General features: G+C 45.5%; 1 protein-coding gene across 6 annotated transcripts in view; it reads right to left on the reverse strand.

The window, feature by feature from the left end:
• Positions 1–18,624, reverse strand: part of LOC134909155 (beta-galactoside alpha-2,6-sialyltransferase 1-like) — a 147,567-nt gene that overhangs the window by 113,227 nt on the left and 15,716 nt on the right. For all 6 annotated transcript variants that reach the window (XR_010175857.1, XM_063915663.1, XM_063915664.1 and 3 more), the window contains exon 2: positions 2,055–2,701. Coding sequence is in view for 5 of the 6 variants with exons in the window: in XM_063915664.1 (XP_063771734.1) it covers positions 2,055–2,701 (647 nt within the window). In the remaining variant the exon portion in view is untranslated. The remainder of the gene's footprint in view (positions 1–2,054; positions 2,702–18,624) is intronic.

Raw genomic sequence — 18,624 nt, forward strand, 5'->3', positions numbered from 1 at the left:
TAACTCTGCATGTTTGCAGTTGGATCTTGTGAATTTTAGCACTGTATATAGGGCCTAATTCATGTTTGTACAGAAATGCAATTACAATTTTCTTAGGCTACAGAATTGATAATCATTACAAGTGCAGCTGCCACCCAGAAAAAAAGACAGACGCCCACCGGAGACAACACAAACTCATTCACATATATGTACACATATACAGTCTATACACAATAAAGAGGACCATCGGCTGTTAAGGCAGCCCTATCGCTACCCAGACAGGACACAGCAGCAGCAACGAAGGAGCCTTGTTTCTCTATATATGAGCTCACAGCTGATGCCAGATACACACTCCAAGAACTGCCACGACACGCTTGTATTTTTGCTGCCACTCCCCATTAGCTCCCTCAGACAGTCCCTTCCTGTCAATCACTCTACGATGAAATCCACGCTGCCAGCGAAATCGGTAATGCACCTTTACACATAGGCAGTGCAATCACGCCACACGCTCAGTCTGACGATAATCACTCAGTTGCATGAACTGAACATTGGCAATGCCTGTAAACATGAATTAGGCCCATACTCTGTAGCTGAGCGCTCACATATAGGGGCGATTCTGACTCGTGCATCTGTTGTAACTCCACTTGTGGCTGACTGTGCATGTGTCCTCATGCACCAAGCATCTGTATGTGATATGGCGCAATACACCCGACACAACGGAGATGCTCCAAGAGGAGTAGCACTCTATACTTTTTATTACATGTTGTATCTTTTCCACATGCAGATGCAGCAAAACATCACTCACAGTGTACTAGAGGTGCAGGACTGCAACTGTAATGGCATAGGAATTAGTACGAAACATGTGCAAAGTCACAGATGAAGCACAATGGAACGTGGCATGAGAAAGAGATGCAACCACAGATATACCAATGTTGCACACCACATTGATCAGAGTAATCTGCTAATGTAGTTTTGTCACTCCCAGTTTATTTATGCAAATAGGATGCACATTTTGAGGGTGAAAGATGCTCTGCACGGCTGGATCACCAAGGCCCTGGTGCACGAAGAGGGGCTATGTGCTGCAACATGAGCAACAGTGGAATGAGGACACGTGTAGCTGGCTGGCAATGTGGCATTCACAGAATTAATTTAGTGCGGGGACAGTGGCGGAACTTGTGAGTGGTGGGTCCTGGTGCAAAAATATAATTTGGGCACCCCCTCCTCCACGCCAACCCAAGTTCACAATATACAACATAGCAGGGGAAGGCAGTGGGTGACAGGGGGAGGCAGTGGGTGACAGGGATACAAGCACAATATCCTGCACAATGCAGATAAGAGGGGACATGTACCCTGGTGGGGACCGGAACACAGCGGCCTCTGCTCTGTCCCTGACCCCTTGTGATTTCCTCAGTTCGGCACTCGGTCAGGCAGACTCTGACAGTGCCAGTTACACCGGGTGTGAGCTGCCTTTAATTCACAAACAGCAGTGAATCAGAATAAAACGTACAGCTGTTTGTTAATTAGAGGCAGTATGTGACTGTGATCATCAGCGCTGATAGGTGGCAGGACTCCTCTATCAGTCCGGCACACCCAAGGTCCATCAGGCAGTGGGGTTCACTCTGCTCTCTGCACTGGCCCATTCATCCGTTGTTGCTCAAAATGGTCTGCAGGGTGGCCAGGGGATAACCCATTGCTGGTATGGGCAGCAGTGGGCCCCTCAGTTCTAAGGGGCCCTGCTGCACCAATGGTAGTACCGCCTCTGTGCGGGGGTGTCAATGGCAAGCAGTCAGAATTGTGGACTACGTCGAGTTGTGTGTAACGCAGAGATACATCTGATTTCAGACAGATCACTTGCACCAGGTATACAGCTGATAGTAAATATGGTTAGATGAACAAGCATATAGATAGAGGCCTTGTAGATGCATACTGGCAAATTTCTGCATTAGTTCTGTAACACACAGTGCAAGGGAAAATGTGTTCAAATTGAATGCAACTCTGAATCGGCCCTATTGCAGCTAACAACTGGAAGATTTCTTTGAAAATGGGGATTCTAAATAGATACACTTTCCACTCACCAATCTCCTTTCCAAGTTTTGAAAATCTCATGGCTCCTGCTGACATCACTATGGCACAGCGTCCCAATTTGCCAACCTCTTGCTCTAGCGTCTTACTGGGTAAATACTGGCTCCAGAAATTGGCACTGGCGGGGAGGTCGGAGCTCATAATGGTTGTCATGTTCACCCTGTATTTAAGCTGACACATGATTTCCAGTGGGCTGAACTCCTGGTTAATTTTCCCCTTGAAGTTCACACTGTATTTATTCATTGCTTGGTAATTTCTCTTCACCTGTCTTAATCTCAAAGTAAGGTCCTTGGATGTCATTTGCTTAGGATGGAACTTAGCCCCAAATCTACCTTGTACATTATTTTTCATAGTTTGGGTCAATATGTTTCTCCTGGTGATGTCGGTCAGCAGGATTTTCTGCAGCATAGTCTTTCTCATTTCTTGGTCCAAGCTGTCATTTATATTCCCTGGGAAGCAGTTCTCACATTTCCTGATCGGGGTAACAGTATACCCATCCTTTATTCTGGTATGAAAGTACACGTTAACCGTGACAATCCATAGAAGGCAAAATGTTACAGTGATGATGAAATGTAGTTTACCATTGCAGCAAATCATCATTGCACAGCAAAAGGAGCAAAAATAAAATATTGTATAAAACCTACAAAAAAAATAAAAGAATACCATCAGAAATGCGATTACATTGACATTAATCACTCAGAAACAAAATTGGAAGCAGGATACTTGAAATAAAAGGAATTCAAGAGAAAGGGTTGCACTGGAAACTAAAACATGCAGTAGCAATGTAAATGTTCTAGGTATAATCATAATCATTCACCGATCAGCAGTGCGACTGAAAGGCATCGCACGAACACCAGCAAATCTACTAAGTTTCGTGTAAATAACTTAGCGCATGCGCCCTGCATACCATGCACATGCGCATTTAGCAACAAATCTCAGCATAGCGAAAATCGGCAACGAGCGAACAACTCGGAATGACCACCAATGTCACTTCATCTCATCTTGCAATCATCAACTTTCAAGTGCTAGTAATTGTTATTTCCTGTGTTCGTGGTGAGGTTAAGTGAAGCATAGATTATAGTAGCATACTGCCTTTTACTGTAACTCGAACATCCAGAATGATATATTTCCTTGATCAATATGCATTTCAATGAGTTGACCAACTGGCTGAGATGTAGCCCTGTGTCTTTATCAGGCATATTATGGGGCAGATTGATTAATCTTTTATTTACTAAAAAAATGTTTTCTCACCATTTTAGTATCACCTAAATGTATTAAAGTGCATTTGGAGCAGTTGTTTTTTTTTTTAAAAACCCCACCTGCTCCAAACCCTTTAATTCTCATTTTTTTAATAACCAGAATACATTTCCCATACTTATAATTGAAAATGCGATATGGCTGAATTTACTAAAACAAAATGGAAAAAAACTGCCTGAGGGCCTACCCCCTCCTCTAGGGATCAGGTTCCAGAATGTGAACTTGAATTATACGTTATACATAAATGTATGTTACATTATACTGCACAGGACTATGGTGTGCTTTCTACAGTGACTTGCTCTTATTAATCTGGTACAGGAAGCTGGCCACACCCCTAAGCATGGGCCCCTACCACTGCATTCTCCGCATGGGTCCTTCATGCCCCAGTCTGGCACTGGCTGTGGAATGGCATTATACATCATCAATCTGTCGCAATAAAAACTATCACAAACCTCCTACAACTATACTTATCTCTCTCTCCTTCTGCTTCTACTAGCTGGTGATACACAAGCAGCTTCTGCTGATTAAAATTATATGCGGCATGCCTATATTCTGTGTGTGATTGCGGTTGTATCTGCATACGAAATGCTACATTACAGTGTATCCCTGGAAATCGCTGTAACGAAACATTTCATATGCAGATACAGCCACTGTCGCACAGAGAATATATATGCCGAATATATAAGAATATATGCCGCATAGCATTTTAATCAGCAGAAGCTGCTTGTGTATCCTAGTCACATAGCAATGCAAATAAGATGCATTTTCAGCAAAAAAGGTGCCGACTTTTCTGCCAAAAAAGGCATCTCCTGCTGCATGGCGTATTGAGGCAAGATGTATGAGGACATATCTGTATCCAAGCAGAGGCAGAGGTCACAGTACTATCAGGTGGGTTGGTTGTGCAATAGTGTTTGGTATGGCCCTCATTCCGAGTTGATCGCTCGCAAGGCGAATTTAGCAGAGTTGCTCACGCTAAGCCTACGCCTACTGGGAGTGTATCTTAGCTTCTTAAAATTGCGACCGATGTATTCGCAATATTGCGATTACAAACTACTTAGCAGTTTCAGAGTAGCTTCAGACTTACTCGGCATCTGCGTTCAGTTCAGTGCTTGTCGTTCCTGGTTTGACGTCATAAACACACCCAGCGTTCGCCCAGACACTCCCCCGTTTCTCCGGCCACTCCTGCGTTTTTTCCGGAAACGGTAGCGTTTTTATCCACACGCCCCGAAAACGCTGTGTTTCCGCCCAGTAACACCCATTTCCTGTCAATCACACTACGTTCGCCAGAGCGAAGAAAAAGCCGTGAGTAAAAATACTATCTTCATTGTAAAATTACTTGGCGCAGTCGCAGTGCGAATATTGCGCATGCGTACTAAGCGGAATTTCACTGCGATGCGAAGAAAATTACCGAGCGATCAACTCGGAATGAGGGCCTAGGGCCCTCATTCCGAGTTGATCGCTCGCAAGGCGAATTTAGCAGAGTTGCTCACGCTAAGCCTACGCCTACTGGGAGTGTATCTTAGCTTCTTAAAATTGCGACCGATGTATTCGCAATATTGCGATTACAAACTACTTAGCAGTTTCAGAGTAGCTTCAGACTTACTCGGCATCTGCGTTCAGTTCAGTGCTTGTCGTTCCTGGTTTGACGTCATAAACACACCCAGCGTTCGCCCAGACACTCCCCCGTTTCTCCGGCCACTCCTGCGTTTTTTCCGGAAACGGTAGCGTTTTTATCCACACGCCCCGAAAACGCTGTGTTTCCGCCCAGTAACACCCATTTCCTGTCAATCACACTACGTTCGCCAGAGCGAAGAAAAAGCCGTGAGTAAAAATACTATCTTCATTGTAAAATTACTTGGCGCAGTCGCAGTGCGAATATTGCGCATGCGTACTAAGCGGAATTTCACTGCGATGCGAAGAAAATTACCGAGCGATCAACTCGGAATGAGGGCCTATATGCGTAAGGGGCATTATGTGTGTCAAGTCTATAATAAAGGCATTAATAATGGGCGGCCTATGTGTAAGGAACATTATGTGTGTCAATATGTTTAGAAGGACATTAATAATGTGCGTCATATGTGTAAGAGGCATTGCTGTGTGGTATTATGTGTATAAATGCATTACTGTGTGGCATTATGTTTATAAGGTGCTCTATTGTGTAGCATAACGTATAGAAAATGGTACTGCTGTGCCTATTTTTGTATACTGTGCGCACTGTTCCTACTTAAAATATAGGTGGTGCGGGGAAAGGGGTGCAGGGTCAGAGGTGGAACTAGCAGAGGTGCTAGAGGGCACCAGCCAAAAACTTACCTAGGTCATCATATTGGTTAGGGCCGGCTCTGATTATCTAGATTGGGCCAATACAATATACTGTATAGTGAAGAGGTGCAAGTCTGTTTTCATTGTCTTCATGAATAGGACCAAAAGTACTTACCCCCTTTTATGGGGCCCATTATCTCACCCCTCCTTGGATGCCCAGCCCTCCTATCAATCACTTATGCTTCATCCTCAGGTTGTAAATAAATGTTTTGAACATTAAGATCAGTATTTCCTAATTGGAAGGCTACAGGTTACCATTGTTACTGCCTTTCCAGTTAGGATCCTGGCTGTCGGGATCCCGGCAGTCAGAATAATAATAATAATAATAATAATAATAATTTTATTTATATAGCGCTCTTTCTCCAACAGGACTCAAGGCGCTTTACAGACACCGACGCTATTTGGAATACTAACAACAGCATCCCGAATAGGGTCATCATTCTGGCGTTGAAATCTCGACAGACGAGATGCAGAATGACCATCCACTGGGAACGCAGGAGAGCTAAGCCGTGCGCGAGGGGGAGGTAGTTAGGTTTAGGCTGCGAGAGGAGGGTTAGGGGTAAGCTGCGCCCCTGGGGGAGGTGGGGGGCTTGGTTTATCCACCCTTCAGGGAGGGTTGGGGTTAGGCCGCAGGGATGGTTAGGTTTAGGTTGCAGGGAGGGGGGGGGGGGGTTAGGTCTAGGCACCACTGGGGATTGTTAGGCTGCAGAGGAGCAGGGTTAGGTTTAGGTAGCGGGGTGGAGGGGTCAGGGTTAGGGGACCAGGGGGGGAGGTAAATATACTTACATTCCCCTGTCAGGATTCCAATCATCAGGATGACGCGGTCGGTATTCTGACTGCATCCCAAACGTCAGCAAATCAATCCCAAACCGTTTTTGCTGATTCCCAGTCCGTTCTAGCCCTGCCTAGTCCTGACTTTGTTTCCTACTGGAATATGGACTATGGATCCAACTCCATCTAATCCAGCCCAGGTGCTGGCTAGTCAAATATAGATGCTCTCACAGGTGGTCCAACATTGGTCGCTCCGCCTTGCAGCCCAAGAGAAAGTATCAAGGTCGATTCCAGCTGATTTAACTGCAATAGTGGAGCAAAATTACATCTTCCCGATCACTTAATATTGTAACTCACATGATGTATTGTACAGGTTTATATGGTTTTATGGGTCTATTTATTCATTAATATTTGCGAAATATTATATTTTGTGGGAATATTATTAAATATTAAGTATCCACTAACTGTACCATCTCTGATATCTGCTGTGGTCCCTCCGTTTCTGACAGCAGCATTCCAGGATTTTGGCCCCGATAGGTCCCGCTATCCTATCTATCGACTGCATTGCACAAAAATGGCTGCTGTACATATGTGGCTAGCGCACACAGGAAGCCCGACAGAGAAGCAAAGAATGACGCTGTCACTTCACTCCAAACACATTTCAGGGTTGTGCTACTTTCGGAGACTCTGTACCAGGGACGTGCAGTCAGGGGAGGCAGGGGAGGCAGTGCCTCCCCTGTCATAATGTTTAAAATAATACAAAGAAGATACTTAACACATATTCTGTGTCATATCAATCTTCTTTGTATTATTTTTATCATTTTGGCTTTGAAAATATAGGTAACTGTGGATGGCCGCCTCCCGCTGACAATAATAAAGTAGCTGAAGCTGGGGGCAGGATCAAGCCACCGGCAGGAAAAGGCCATTAAAAAAGTGAGGCGAAGAGGCCGCTCTAACGCTGCCTCAACCTATAACAAAGCAAGCCCCTGCCCCTTCTCTATCCCTCTCCTCTATCATTCTCACTATACTCCTCTCCTCCAATACCAATCACCTCTCCTCTCCCCATACACAGAGAGGAGGTGTCTTAGCATCTGGCATTGAATGTGTGTGACCAGTATGTTCCCCTAGGCACCCCACGCTCTGTGTCCGAACAGAACAGTTACCTTAACACAGCCACCATGCAGTAGAATCACTTATGTGTTTAAGTTGCAGCAGTGCAGCTCATCCTCCGACCAGTGTGATGAACGGCAGCCAGCTGATCATGTAACATAAGCCCAGCTCAAGGCAGAGGCACCCAACGTGACAGAGCAGGGGCTGATTATACCCCTACACCTCTCAGCACAACTCCTTTCCTGGCCGGTGCTCATTCTCTTGGAGGCAGACCCTGCACACAGAGACTCTAGCCTGAGGCATGTGAATGCTGATTAGATGTAATACATGGGTTAGCTGGCAACATTTTGCAACTGAGCCAGTAGTCTATTGGTTAGGCACGTTGGCCTTCATTCCGAGTTGATCGCTAGCTGCTTTCGTTCACAGCGCACCGATTAGGTAAAAAAGCTGCACTTCTGCGCATGCGTATGGGTCGCAGTGCGCACGCGCGACTTACTTTTACAAAAGCCGATGCAGTTTCACACAAGCTGTAGCGACGCTTTTTAGTCGCACTGCTGGCCGCAGAGTGATTGACAGGAAGTGGGTGTTTCTGGGAGGTAACTGACCGTTTTCGGGGAGTTTGTGTAAAAATGCAGGCGTGCCCGATAAAAACACAGGAGTGGCTGGGGAAACGTAGGCATGGCTGGCCGAACGCAGGGCGTGTTTGTGACGTCAAAACAGGAACAAAACAGTCTGAAGTGATCGCTAGCTAGGAGTAAGTCTCGAGCTACTATGAAACTGCACAATCTTTTTTTGTAGCAGCGCTGCGATCATTTCGGTCGCACTTCTGCTAAACTAAGATACACTCCCAGAGGGCGGCGGCTTAGTGTTTGCACTGTTGCTAAACGCAGCTAGTGAGCGAACAACTCGGAATGAGGGCCTTTGTCTGTTAATTTAGTGGTCCTAGGTTCAATCCCCATTCAGAAATTAGATTTATTTAACAGTTGTTGATTTTTATAGTTTTACTTTTTTAACCATAACTATCTGATATAGGCATGAGTTAGATTGAATGCTGAGGGCATGATTTTGATTCCCAACTAAGGTGCCACTTTTACTATTTATTTAACAGAGTATGTTGTTTTCTATTACTTTTAATTAGAGATGAGCGCCTGAAATTTTTCGGGTTTTGTGTTTTGGTTTTGGGTTCGGTTCCGCGGCCGTGTTTTGGGTTCGACCGCGTTTTGGCAAAACCTCACCGAATTTTTTTTGTCGGATTCGGGTGTGTTTTGGATTCGGGTGTTTTTTTAAAAAAACACTAAAAAACAGCTTAAATCATAGAATTTGGGGGTCATTTTGATCCCATATTATTATTAACCTCAAAAACCATAATTTCCACTCATTTTCAGTCTATTCTGAATACCTCACACCTCACAATATTATTTTTAGTCCTAAAATTTGCACCAAGGTCGCTGGATGACTAAGCTAAGCGACACTAGTGGCCGACACAAACACCTGGCCCATCTAGGAGTGGCACTGCAGTGTCACGCAGGATGTCCCTTCCAAAAAACCCTCCCCAATCAGCACATGACGCAAAGAAAAAAAGAGGCGCAATGAGGTAGCTGACTGTGTGAGTAAGATAAGCGTCCCTAGTGGCCTACACAAACACCGGGCCCATTTAGGAGTGGCACTGCAGTGTCACGCAGGATGTCCCTTCCAAAAAACCCTCCCCAATCAGCACATGACGCAAAGAAAAAAAGAGGCGCAATGAGGTAGCTGACTGTGTGAGTAAGATTAGCGACCCTAGTGGCCGACACAAACACCGGGCCCATTTAGGAGTGGCACTGCAGTGTCACGCAGGATGTCCCTTCCAAAAAACCCTCCCCAATCAGAACATGACGCAAAGAAAAAAAGAGGCGCAATGAGGTAGCTGACTGTGTGAGTAAGATTAGCGACCCTAGTGGCCGACACAAACACCGGGCCCATTTAGGAGTGGCACTGCAGTGTCACGCAGGATGTCCCTTCCAAAAAACCCTCCCCAATCAGCACATGACGCAAAGAAAAAAAGAGGCGCAATGAGGTAGCTGACTGTGTGAGTAAGATTAGCGACCCTAGTGGCCGACACAAACACCGGGCCCATTTAGGAGTGGCACTGCAGTGTCACGCAGGATGTCCCTTCCAAAAAACCCTCCCCAATCAGCACATGACGCAAAGAAAAAAAGAGGCGCAATGAGGTAGCTGACTGTGTGAGTAAGATTAGCGACCCTAGTGGCCGACACAAACACCGGGCCCATTTAGGAGTGGCACTGCAGTGTCACGCAGGATGTCCCTTCCAAAAAACCCTCCCCAATCAGCACATGACGCAAAGAAAAAAAGAGGCGCAATGAGGTAGCTGACTGTGTGAGTAAGATTAGCGACCCTAGTGGCCGACACAAACACCGGGCCCATTTAGGAGTGGCACTGCAGTGTCACGCAGGATGTCCCTTCCAAAAAACCCTCCCCAATCAGCACATGACGCAAAGAAAAAAAGAGGCGCAATGAGGTAGCTGACTGTGTGAGTAAGATTAGCGACCCTAGTGGCCGACACAAACACCGGGCCCATTTAGGAGTGGCACTGCAGTGTCACGCAGGATGTCCCTTCCAAAAAAACCTCCCCAAACAGCACATGACGCAAAGAAAAATAAAAGAAAAAAGAGGTGCAAGATGGAATTGTCCTTGGGCCCTCCCACCCACCCTTATGTTGTATAAACAAAACAGGACATGCACACTTTAACCAACCCATCATTTCAGTGACAGGGTCTGCCACACGACTGTGACTGATATGACGGGCTGGTTTGGACCCCCCCCAAAAAAGAAGCAATTAATCTCTCCTTGCACAAACTGGCTCTACAGAGGCAAGATGTCCACCTCATCATCACCCTCCGATATATCACCGTGTACATCCCCCTCCTCACAGATTATCAATTCGTCCCCACTGGAATCCACCATCTCAGCTCCCTGTGTACTTTGTGGAGGCAATTGCTGCTGGTCAATGTCTCCGCGGAGGAATTGATTATAATTCATTTTAATGAACATCTTCTCCACATTTTCTGGATGTAACCTCGTACGCCGATTGCTGACAAGGTGAGCGGCGGCACTAAACACTCTTTCGGAGTACACACTTGTGGGAGGGCAACTTAGGTAGAATAAAGCCAGTTTGTGCAATGGCCTCCAAATTGCCTCTTTTTCCTGCCAGTATAAGTATGGACTGTGTGACGTGCCTACTTGGATGCGGTCACTCATATAATCCTCCACCATTCTTTCAATGGTGAGAGAATCATATGCAGTGACAGTAGACGACATGTCCGTAATCGTTGTCAGGTCCTTCAGTCCGGACCAGATGTCAGCATCAGCAGTCGCTCCAGACTGCCCTGCATCACCGCCAGCGGGTGGGCTCGGAATTCTGAGCCTTTTCCTCGCACCCCCAGTTGCGGGAGAATGTGAAGGAGGAGATGTTGACAGGTCGCGTTCCGCTTGACTTGACAATTTTGTCACCAGCAGGTCTTTGCACCCCAGCAGACTTGTGTCTGCCGGAAAGAGAGATCCAAGGTAGGTTTTAAATCTAGGATCGAGCACGGTGGCCAAAATGTAGTGCTCTGATTTCAACAGATTGACCACCCGTGAATCCTTGTTAAGCGAATTAAGGGCTGCATCCACAAGTCCCACATGCCTAGCGGAATCGCTCCCTTTTAGCTCCTTCTTCAATGCCTCCAGCTTCTTCTGCAAAAGCCTGATGAGGGGAATGACCTGACTCAGGCTGGCAGTGTCTGAACTGACTTCACGTGTGGCAAGTTCAAAGGGCATCAGAACCTTGCACAACGTTGAAATCATTCTCCACTGCGCTTGAGACAGGTGCATTCCACCTCCTATATCGTGCTCAATTGTATAGGCTTGAATGGCCTTTTGCTGCTCCTCCAACCTCTGAAGCATATAGAGGGTTGAATTCCACCTCGTTACCACTTCTTGCTTCAGATGATGGCAGGGCAGGTTCAGTAGTTTTTGGTGGTGCTCCAGTCTTCTGTACGTGGTGCCTGTACGCCGAAAGTGTCCCGCAATTTTTCTGGCCACCGACAGCATCTCTTGCACGCCCCTGTCGTTTTTTAAATAATTCTGCACCACCAAATTCAAGGTATGTGCAAAACATGGGACGTGCTGGAATTTGCCCATATTTAATGCACACACAATATTGCTGGCGTTGTCCGATGCCACAAATCCACAGGAGAGTCCAATTGGGGTAAGCCATTCCGCGATGATCTTCCTCAGTTGCCGTAAGAGGTTTTCAGCTGTGTGCGTATTCTGGAAACCGGTGATACAAAGCGTAGCCTGCCTAGGAAAGAGTTTGCGTTTTCGAGATGCTGCTACTGGTGCCGCCGCTGCTGTTCTTGCGGCGGGAGTCCATACATCTACCCAGTGGGCTGTCACAGTCATATAGTCCTGACCCTGCCCTGCTCCACTTGTCCACATGTCCGTGGTTAAGTGGACATTGGGTACAACTGCATTTTTTAGGACACTGGTGAGTCTTTTTCTGAGGTCCGTGTACATTCTCGGTATCGCCTGCCTAGAGAAGTGGAACCTAGATGGTATTTGGTAACGGGGGCACACTGCCTCAATAAATTGTCTAGTTCCCTGTGAACTAACGGCGGATACCGGACGCACGTCTAACACCAACATAGTTGTCAAGGCCTCAGTTATCCGCTTTGCAGCAGGATGACTGCTGTGATATTTCATCTTCCTCGCAAAGGACTGTTGGACAGTCAATTGCTTACTGGAAGTAGTACAAGTGGGCTTACGACTTCCCCTCTGGGATGACCATCGACTCCCAGCAGCAACAACAGCAGCGCCAGCAGCAGTAGGCGTTACACGCAAGGATGCATCGGAGGAATCCCAGGCAGGAGAGGACTCGTCAGAATTGCCAGTGACATTGCCTGCAGGACTATTGGCATTCCTGGGGAAGGAGGAAATTGACACTGAGGGAGTTGGTGGGGTGGTTTGCGTGAGCTTGGTTACAAGAGGAAGGGATTTACTGGTCAGTGGACTGCTTCCGCTGTCACCCAAAGTTTTTGAACTTGTCACTGACTTATTATGAATGCGCTGCAGGTGACGTATAAGGGAGGATGTTCCGAGGTGGTTAACGTCCTTACCCCTACTTATTACAGCTTGACAAAGGGAACACACGGCTTGACACCTGTTGTCCGCATTTCTGTTGAAATAGTTCCACACCGAAGAGCTGATTTTTTTGGTATTTTCACCAGGCATGTCAACGGCCATATTCCTCCCACGGACAACAGGTGTCTCCCCGGGTGCCTGACTTAAACAAACCACCTCACCATCAGAATCCTCCTGGTCAATTTCCTCCCCAGCGCCAGCAACACCCATATCCTCCTCATCCTGGTGTACTTCAACACTGACATCTTCAATCTGACTATCAGGAACTGGACTGCGGGTGCTCCTTCCAGCACTTGCAGGGGGCGTGCAAATGGTGGAAGGCGCATGCTCTTCACGTCCAGTGTTGGGAAGGTCAGGCATCGCAACCGACACAATTGGACTCTCCTTGTGGATTTGGGATTTCGAAGAACGCACAGTTCTTTGCGGTGCTACTGCTTTTGCCAGCTTGAGTCTTTTCATTTTTCTAGCGAGAGGCTGAGTGCCTCCATCCTCATGTGAAGCTGAACCACTAGCCATGAACATAGGCCAGGGCCTCAGCCGTTCCTTGCCACTCCGTGTGGTAAATGGCATATTGGCAAGTTTACGCTTCTCCTCCGACAATTTTATTTTAGGTTTTGGAGTCCTTTTTTTACTGATATTTGGTGTTTTGGATTTGACATGCTCTGTACTATGACATTGGGCATCGGCCTTGGCAGACGACGTTGCTGGCATTTCATCGTCTCGGCCATGACTAGTGGCAGCAGCTTCAGCACGAGGTGGAAGTGGATCTTGATCTTTCCCTAATTTTGGAACCTCAACATTTTTGTTCTCCATATTTTAATAGGCACAACTAAAAGGCACCTCAGGTAAACAATGGAGATGGATGGATACTAGTATACAATTATGGACGGACTGCCGAGTGCCGACACAGAGGTAGCCACAGCCGTGAACTACCGTACTGTACTGTGTCTGCTGCTAATATAGACTGGTTGATAAAGAGATGTAGTAGTATGTATGTATAAAGAAGAAAGAAAAAAAAACCACGGGTAGGTGGTATACAATTATGGATGGACTGCCGAGTGCCGACACAGAGGTAGCTACAGCCGTGAACTACCGTACTGTGTCTGCTGCGACTGGATGATAAATAATGATATAAAAAATATATATATATCACTACTGCAGCCGGACAGGTATATATATTATATAATGACGGACCTGCTGGACACTGTCTGTCAGCAGAATGAGTTTTTTATAGAATAAAAAAAAAACACCACACAAGTGAAGTCACACGACGAGTGTTTAACTTTTTCAGGCAATCACAATATAGTATACTACTAACTATACTGGTGGTCAGTGTGGTCAGGTCACTGGTCAGTCACACTGGCAGTGGCACTCCTGCAGCAAAAGTGTGCACTGTTTAATTTTAATATAATATGTACTCCTGGCTCCTGCTATAACCTATAACTGGCACTGCAGTGCTCCCCAGTCTCCCCCACAATTATAAGCTGTGTGAGCTGAGCACAGTCAGATATATAATATATACATAGATGATGCAGCACACTGGGCTGAGCAGTGCACACAGATATGGTATGTGACTGTCTTGTACTCCTGGCTCCTGCTATAACCTATAACTGGCACTGCAGTGCTCCCCAGTCTCCCCCACAATTATAAGCTGTGTGAGCTGAGCACAGTCAGATATATAATATATACATAGATGATGCAGGCATGCAGCACACTGGGCTGAGCAGTGCACACAGATATGGTATGTGACTGAGTCACTGTGTGTACCGTTTTTTTCAGGCAGAGAACGGATATATTAAATAAAACAACTGCACTGCTGGTGGTCACTGTGGTCAGTCACTAAACTCTGCACTCTCTTCTACAGTATCAGCCTCAGGTCAATCTCTCTCTCTCTCTCCTAATCTAAATGGAGAGGACGCCAGCCACGTCCTCTCCCTATCAATCTCAATGCACGTGTGAAAATGGCGGCGACGCGCGGCTCCTTATATAGAATCCGAGTCTCGCGAGAATCCGACAGCGTCATGATGACGTTCGGGCGCGCTCGGGTTATCTGAGCAAGGCGGGAAGATCCGAGTCGCTCGGACCCGTGAAAAAAAACATGAAGTTCGTGCGGGTTCGGATTCAGAGAAACCGAACCCGCTCATCTCTACTTTTAATATTCTTAACAAAAGAAGGTTCTTGTGAGCAGCTTGGTGGTCTAATGGTTGGACATGGGATTGATTCCTTGCTAGGATAGCATATATATATATATATATATATATATATATATATATATATATTTTAAGTTCTAACCTGAATATTAAAATATAGTTTATTATGTCTTTATGACACTATACAGTATATTTTCTGTTGTGAAGGATTCCCCTCCCCCTAAAATAAAAGTCTAGATCCGCATACCCTCCAACTGTACCTTTTTGGCAGGTACAGTACCTTTTTTATGGTCTGTACAGATTTTTGGCTCTCCAAACTTCCATTAAAAGTATAGGAAAAGGGGCGTGACATTTACCAGTGACCACGCCCCCTTTTTGAATTTGTACCGGTTTTTATGCATAAAATGTTGGAGGCTATGGATCCACCCCTCAGTGGCACTGCATTCGGGGCTGTTTGTGCTGTATGTCCCTGGAGGCAGAGGATGATATGCAGAGGAGCCCTATCAGAGCACAGCCTGGGTAGAGCATGGCAAGCATGGACATGGAGCATAATTTGTCCGGTTCCCTACGTCATAGCCATCTATCCTATCTCATATCTGAAGAGGCCTTCTGATTATAACCAGGTGTAATGTATACGGGGTGATAGATTATATGCTATACACAGTATTATAGTATGTATTACATGTGTGCTTTGTATTCCTACTTTGTGTGGTGATATTGCACAGGTGTCAGTAGAATGGATACCGCAGTGTACTCCAGCAGTGCTATGTTTATGATCAGGTTTATCCACATACAGGAGTCCTGCTGTACAGTGCTTTCCGTAGACTTGCTGGAGGGGCATGGCAGGGGGCCCAGGTCTGCCATCCCCCCTCCTCCTGAGTATACTCACCTTGATATGGAAAAGTGGGTCCCTACTCCTCTGCAGCGCTATATTCCCAGGGACAACTTTGGTACTTTAGTGTTCCACAGTGAAAGTAAAGACTCTGGAGTCTTTGCTCTCTATTACATATGTGCAATATTCCTGAATATCACTGGGAAGGTGTGGCACTGTATATGCAGTAAATCTGGCTCTGATACTAGCAAGTGCCTCCCAGAGCCGTAACTAGACTTTTTCGTGCCCTGTGCCAGAAAGAAAATTTGCGCCCGCCCCCCCCAAAAAAAATTCTAATAGGGACATAAGGCGAGGGGAATGGACATGACAAGATTGATCCCAGAGAAACCTGGGCATATCAGCATCCCGAAATGTAATAAAGGACAGTGTGACAGAACAACAAAGAGCTCTCAAGTTGAGTCCATGAATGCTGTATAGGTATTAGCAACAAAAGGGGTGAGGGTAGGAGACAGGGAAGGTCAGGAGATGCTGGTCTTCAAAGGGGGGGAAGCTGCAATGGCCAACTGTACTGTACTACTATATACTGGTGGTCACCAAAATGCTGCACTGTACTACTATACTGCTCACAAACAATGCAGCACAGATATGGATACTTGAAGTGACACTGAGCTGCAAGATACAGCAATGGCCTACTGTACTACTATATATACTGCTCACAACAATGCAGCACAGATATGGAATGGATACTTGCAGTGACACAGAGCTGCAAGATACAGCAATGGCCTACTGTACTGTGCAGCTATATACTGTTGGTCACCAAAATGCTGCACTGTACTACTATATACTACTCACAACAATGCAGCACAGATATGGATACTTGAAGTGACACAGAGCTGCAAGATACAGCAATGGCCAACTGTACTGTACTACTATATACTGGTGGTCACCAAAATGCTGCACTGTACTACTATACTGCTCACAAACAATGCAGCACAGATATGGATACTTGAAGTGACACGGAGCTGCAAGATACAGCAATGGCCTACTGTACTGTACAACTATATACTGTTGCTCACCAAAATGCTGCACTGTACTACTATATATACTGCTCACAAAAATGCAGCACAGATATGGAATGGATACTTGCAGTGACACGGAGCTGCAAGATACAGCAATGGCCTACTGTACTGTACAGCTATATACTGTTGGTCACCAAAATGCTGCACTGTACTACTATATATAATATATATAGTATATACTGGTCACACAACAATGCAGCAGATATTGAGCACTGATGATCAGGATACTGTCTAGAACTGAGTCTGACATGGAGCTGCAAGATACAGCAATGGCCTACTGTACTGTACTACTATAATTATATACTGGTGGTCCCCACAATGCAGCACACTGATCAGATATTTGCAGCACACTGAGCACAGATATGGAGCTTTTCAGGCAGAGAACGTAGATATTTTCAGCACACTGAGAACAGATATTTGCAGCACACTGAGCACAGATATTTGCAGCACACTGAGCACATATATGGAGCTTTTCAGGCAGAGAACGTAGCCACGTCCTCTCCATTCAATCTCCAATGCACGAGTGAAAATGTCGGCGACGCGTGGCTCTTTATATAGAATACGAATCTCACGAGAATCCGACAGCGGGATGATGACGTTCGGCCTTGTTCGGGTTAACCGAGCAAGGTGGGAAGATCCGAGGCTGCCTCAGACCCATGTAAAATAGGTGAAGTTCGGGGGGGTTTGGATCTCGACGAACCGAACCCGCTCATCTCTACTTATAACCAAGGTTACAGTCTTTCAATGATGCTCAAAAGAAGGGGTTTCTATTGTTGAAAAGAAGGGGAACTTACAGACGATGGACACTTACCTAGGATCGGAAGGTTGAGATCCAGGGACGCCTGAAACTCCCCCACGATCTATGCTTTAATTTAGTAGACAACAACATCTGGTAGGAGTCCCATCTGCTGTATTTTATACTTGATAGTTTGTGCTTTTATGTCTGGTAGTAGACTATTTTAACTGGTAGGAGTATCCATTTGTGTGTCTTTCTAATAAATGATGTTATAGTTTTACACTATGGAAAGTTCCTTTTAAATTTTACATGATATTTGGAGCATCAATATCAAAGATTCTGAATAAACAAGCTGATCAGTATGGTGAAAACTGCTCCTTGGAGGTATTTATTGTCTACCTCGGTAGACCACCCTTTCTGGTACTGGTCATTGTGACTTGTGATGTGAGAAAAATTGAATGGAACTAAAAGTACTACACTATGTTTGTTTTCTGTTTATTTTGAGGCACAAAAAGGACACCAAGGAACAAAGATAGAAACCCCTTCTTTTGAGAATCATTGAAGGACTGTAACCTTGGTTATAAGTATTGTGTGTGCTTTTGTGTGGTGGTTCTCTCTGTATTTTCTGTTTTTGGAGTATGGGTGATACTCTGTCCACTAACATAAGAGCAGCCACTTGCGCAACTGTGATATTCCTATCAGATTCTCTCATGTTATAGTATTTATTATATTAATATGATTGATATGGGAAACTTCCCCTCTTAATCATCTTTAGAAAGTTTGATATATTTTTGCTATATATTATTGCTGGGGGCAATAGTTATGCAGTGACTGCATATTCTTTCATAATGCAATGCCATCAAAGGGAAATTTGCATTTGATGTGGAGTACATATGTACTTATGTACCATGCACATTTGTAATAACTGTTGCATTCAGCTGAGTTCCTGGAGCGGTACCTGGTGATTGTGCCACCAAGAAGATAATTCACTGAGACTGAAGCAACTTTATTGTGAAAGTAATTCAGAATGTTGGCAGATGTTTTAACACACTTTAATATGCCACATGCAGTGTTCTGTATGCAGTTCTAGAATTGTAGAAACACAAGTTTAAATGCATAGACTATGCA

Source organism: Pseudophryne corroboree, chromosome 4 (genome assembly GCF_028390025.1).
Source record: "Pseudophryne corroboree isolate aPseCor3 chromosome 4, aPseCor3.hap2, whole genome shotgun sequence".
NCBI classification, from domain to species: domain Eukaryota; kingdom Metazoa; phylum Chordata; class Amphibia; order Anura; family Myobatrachidae; genus Pseudophryne; species Pseudophryne corroboree.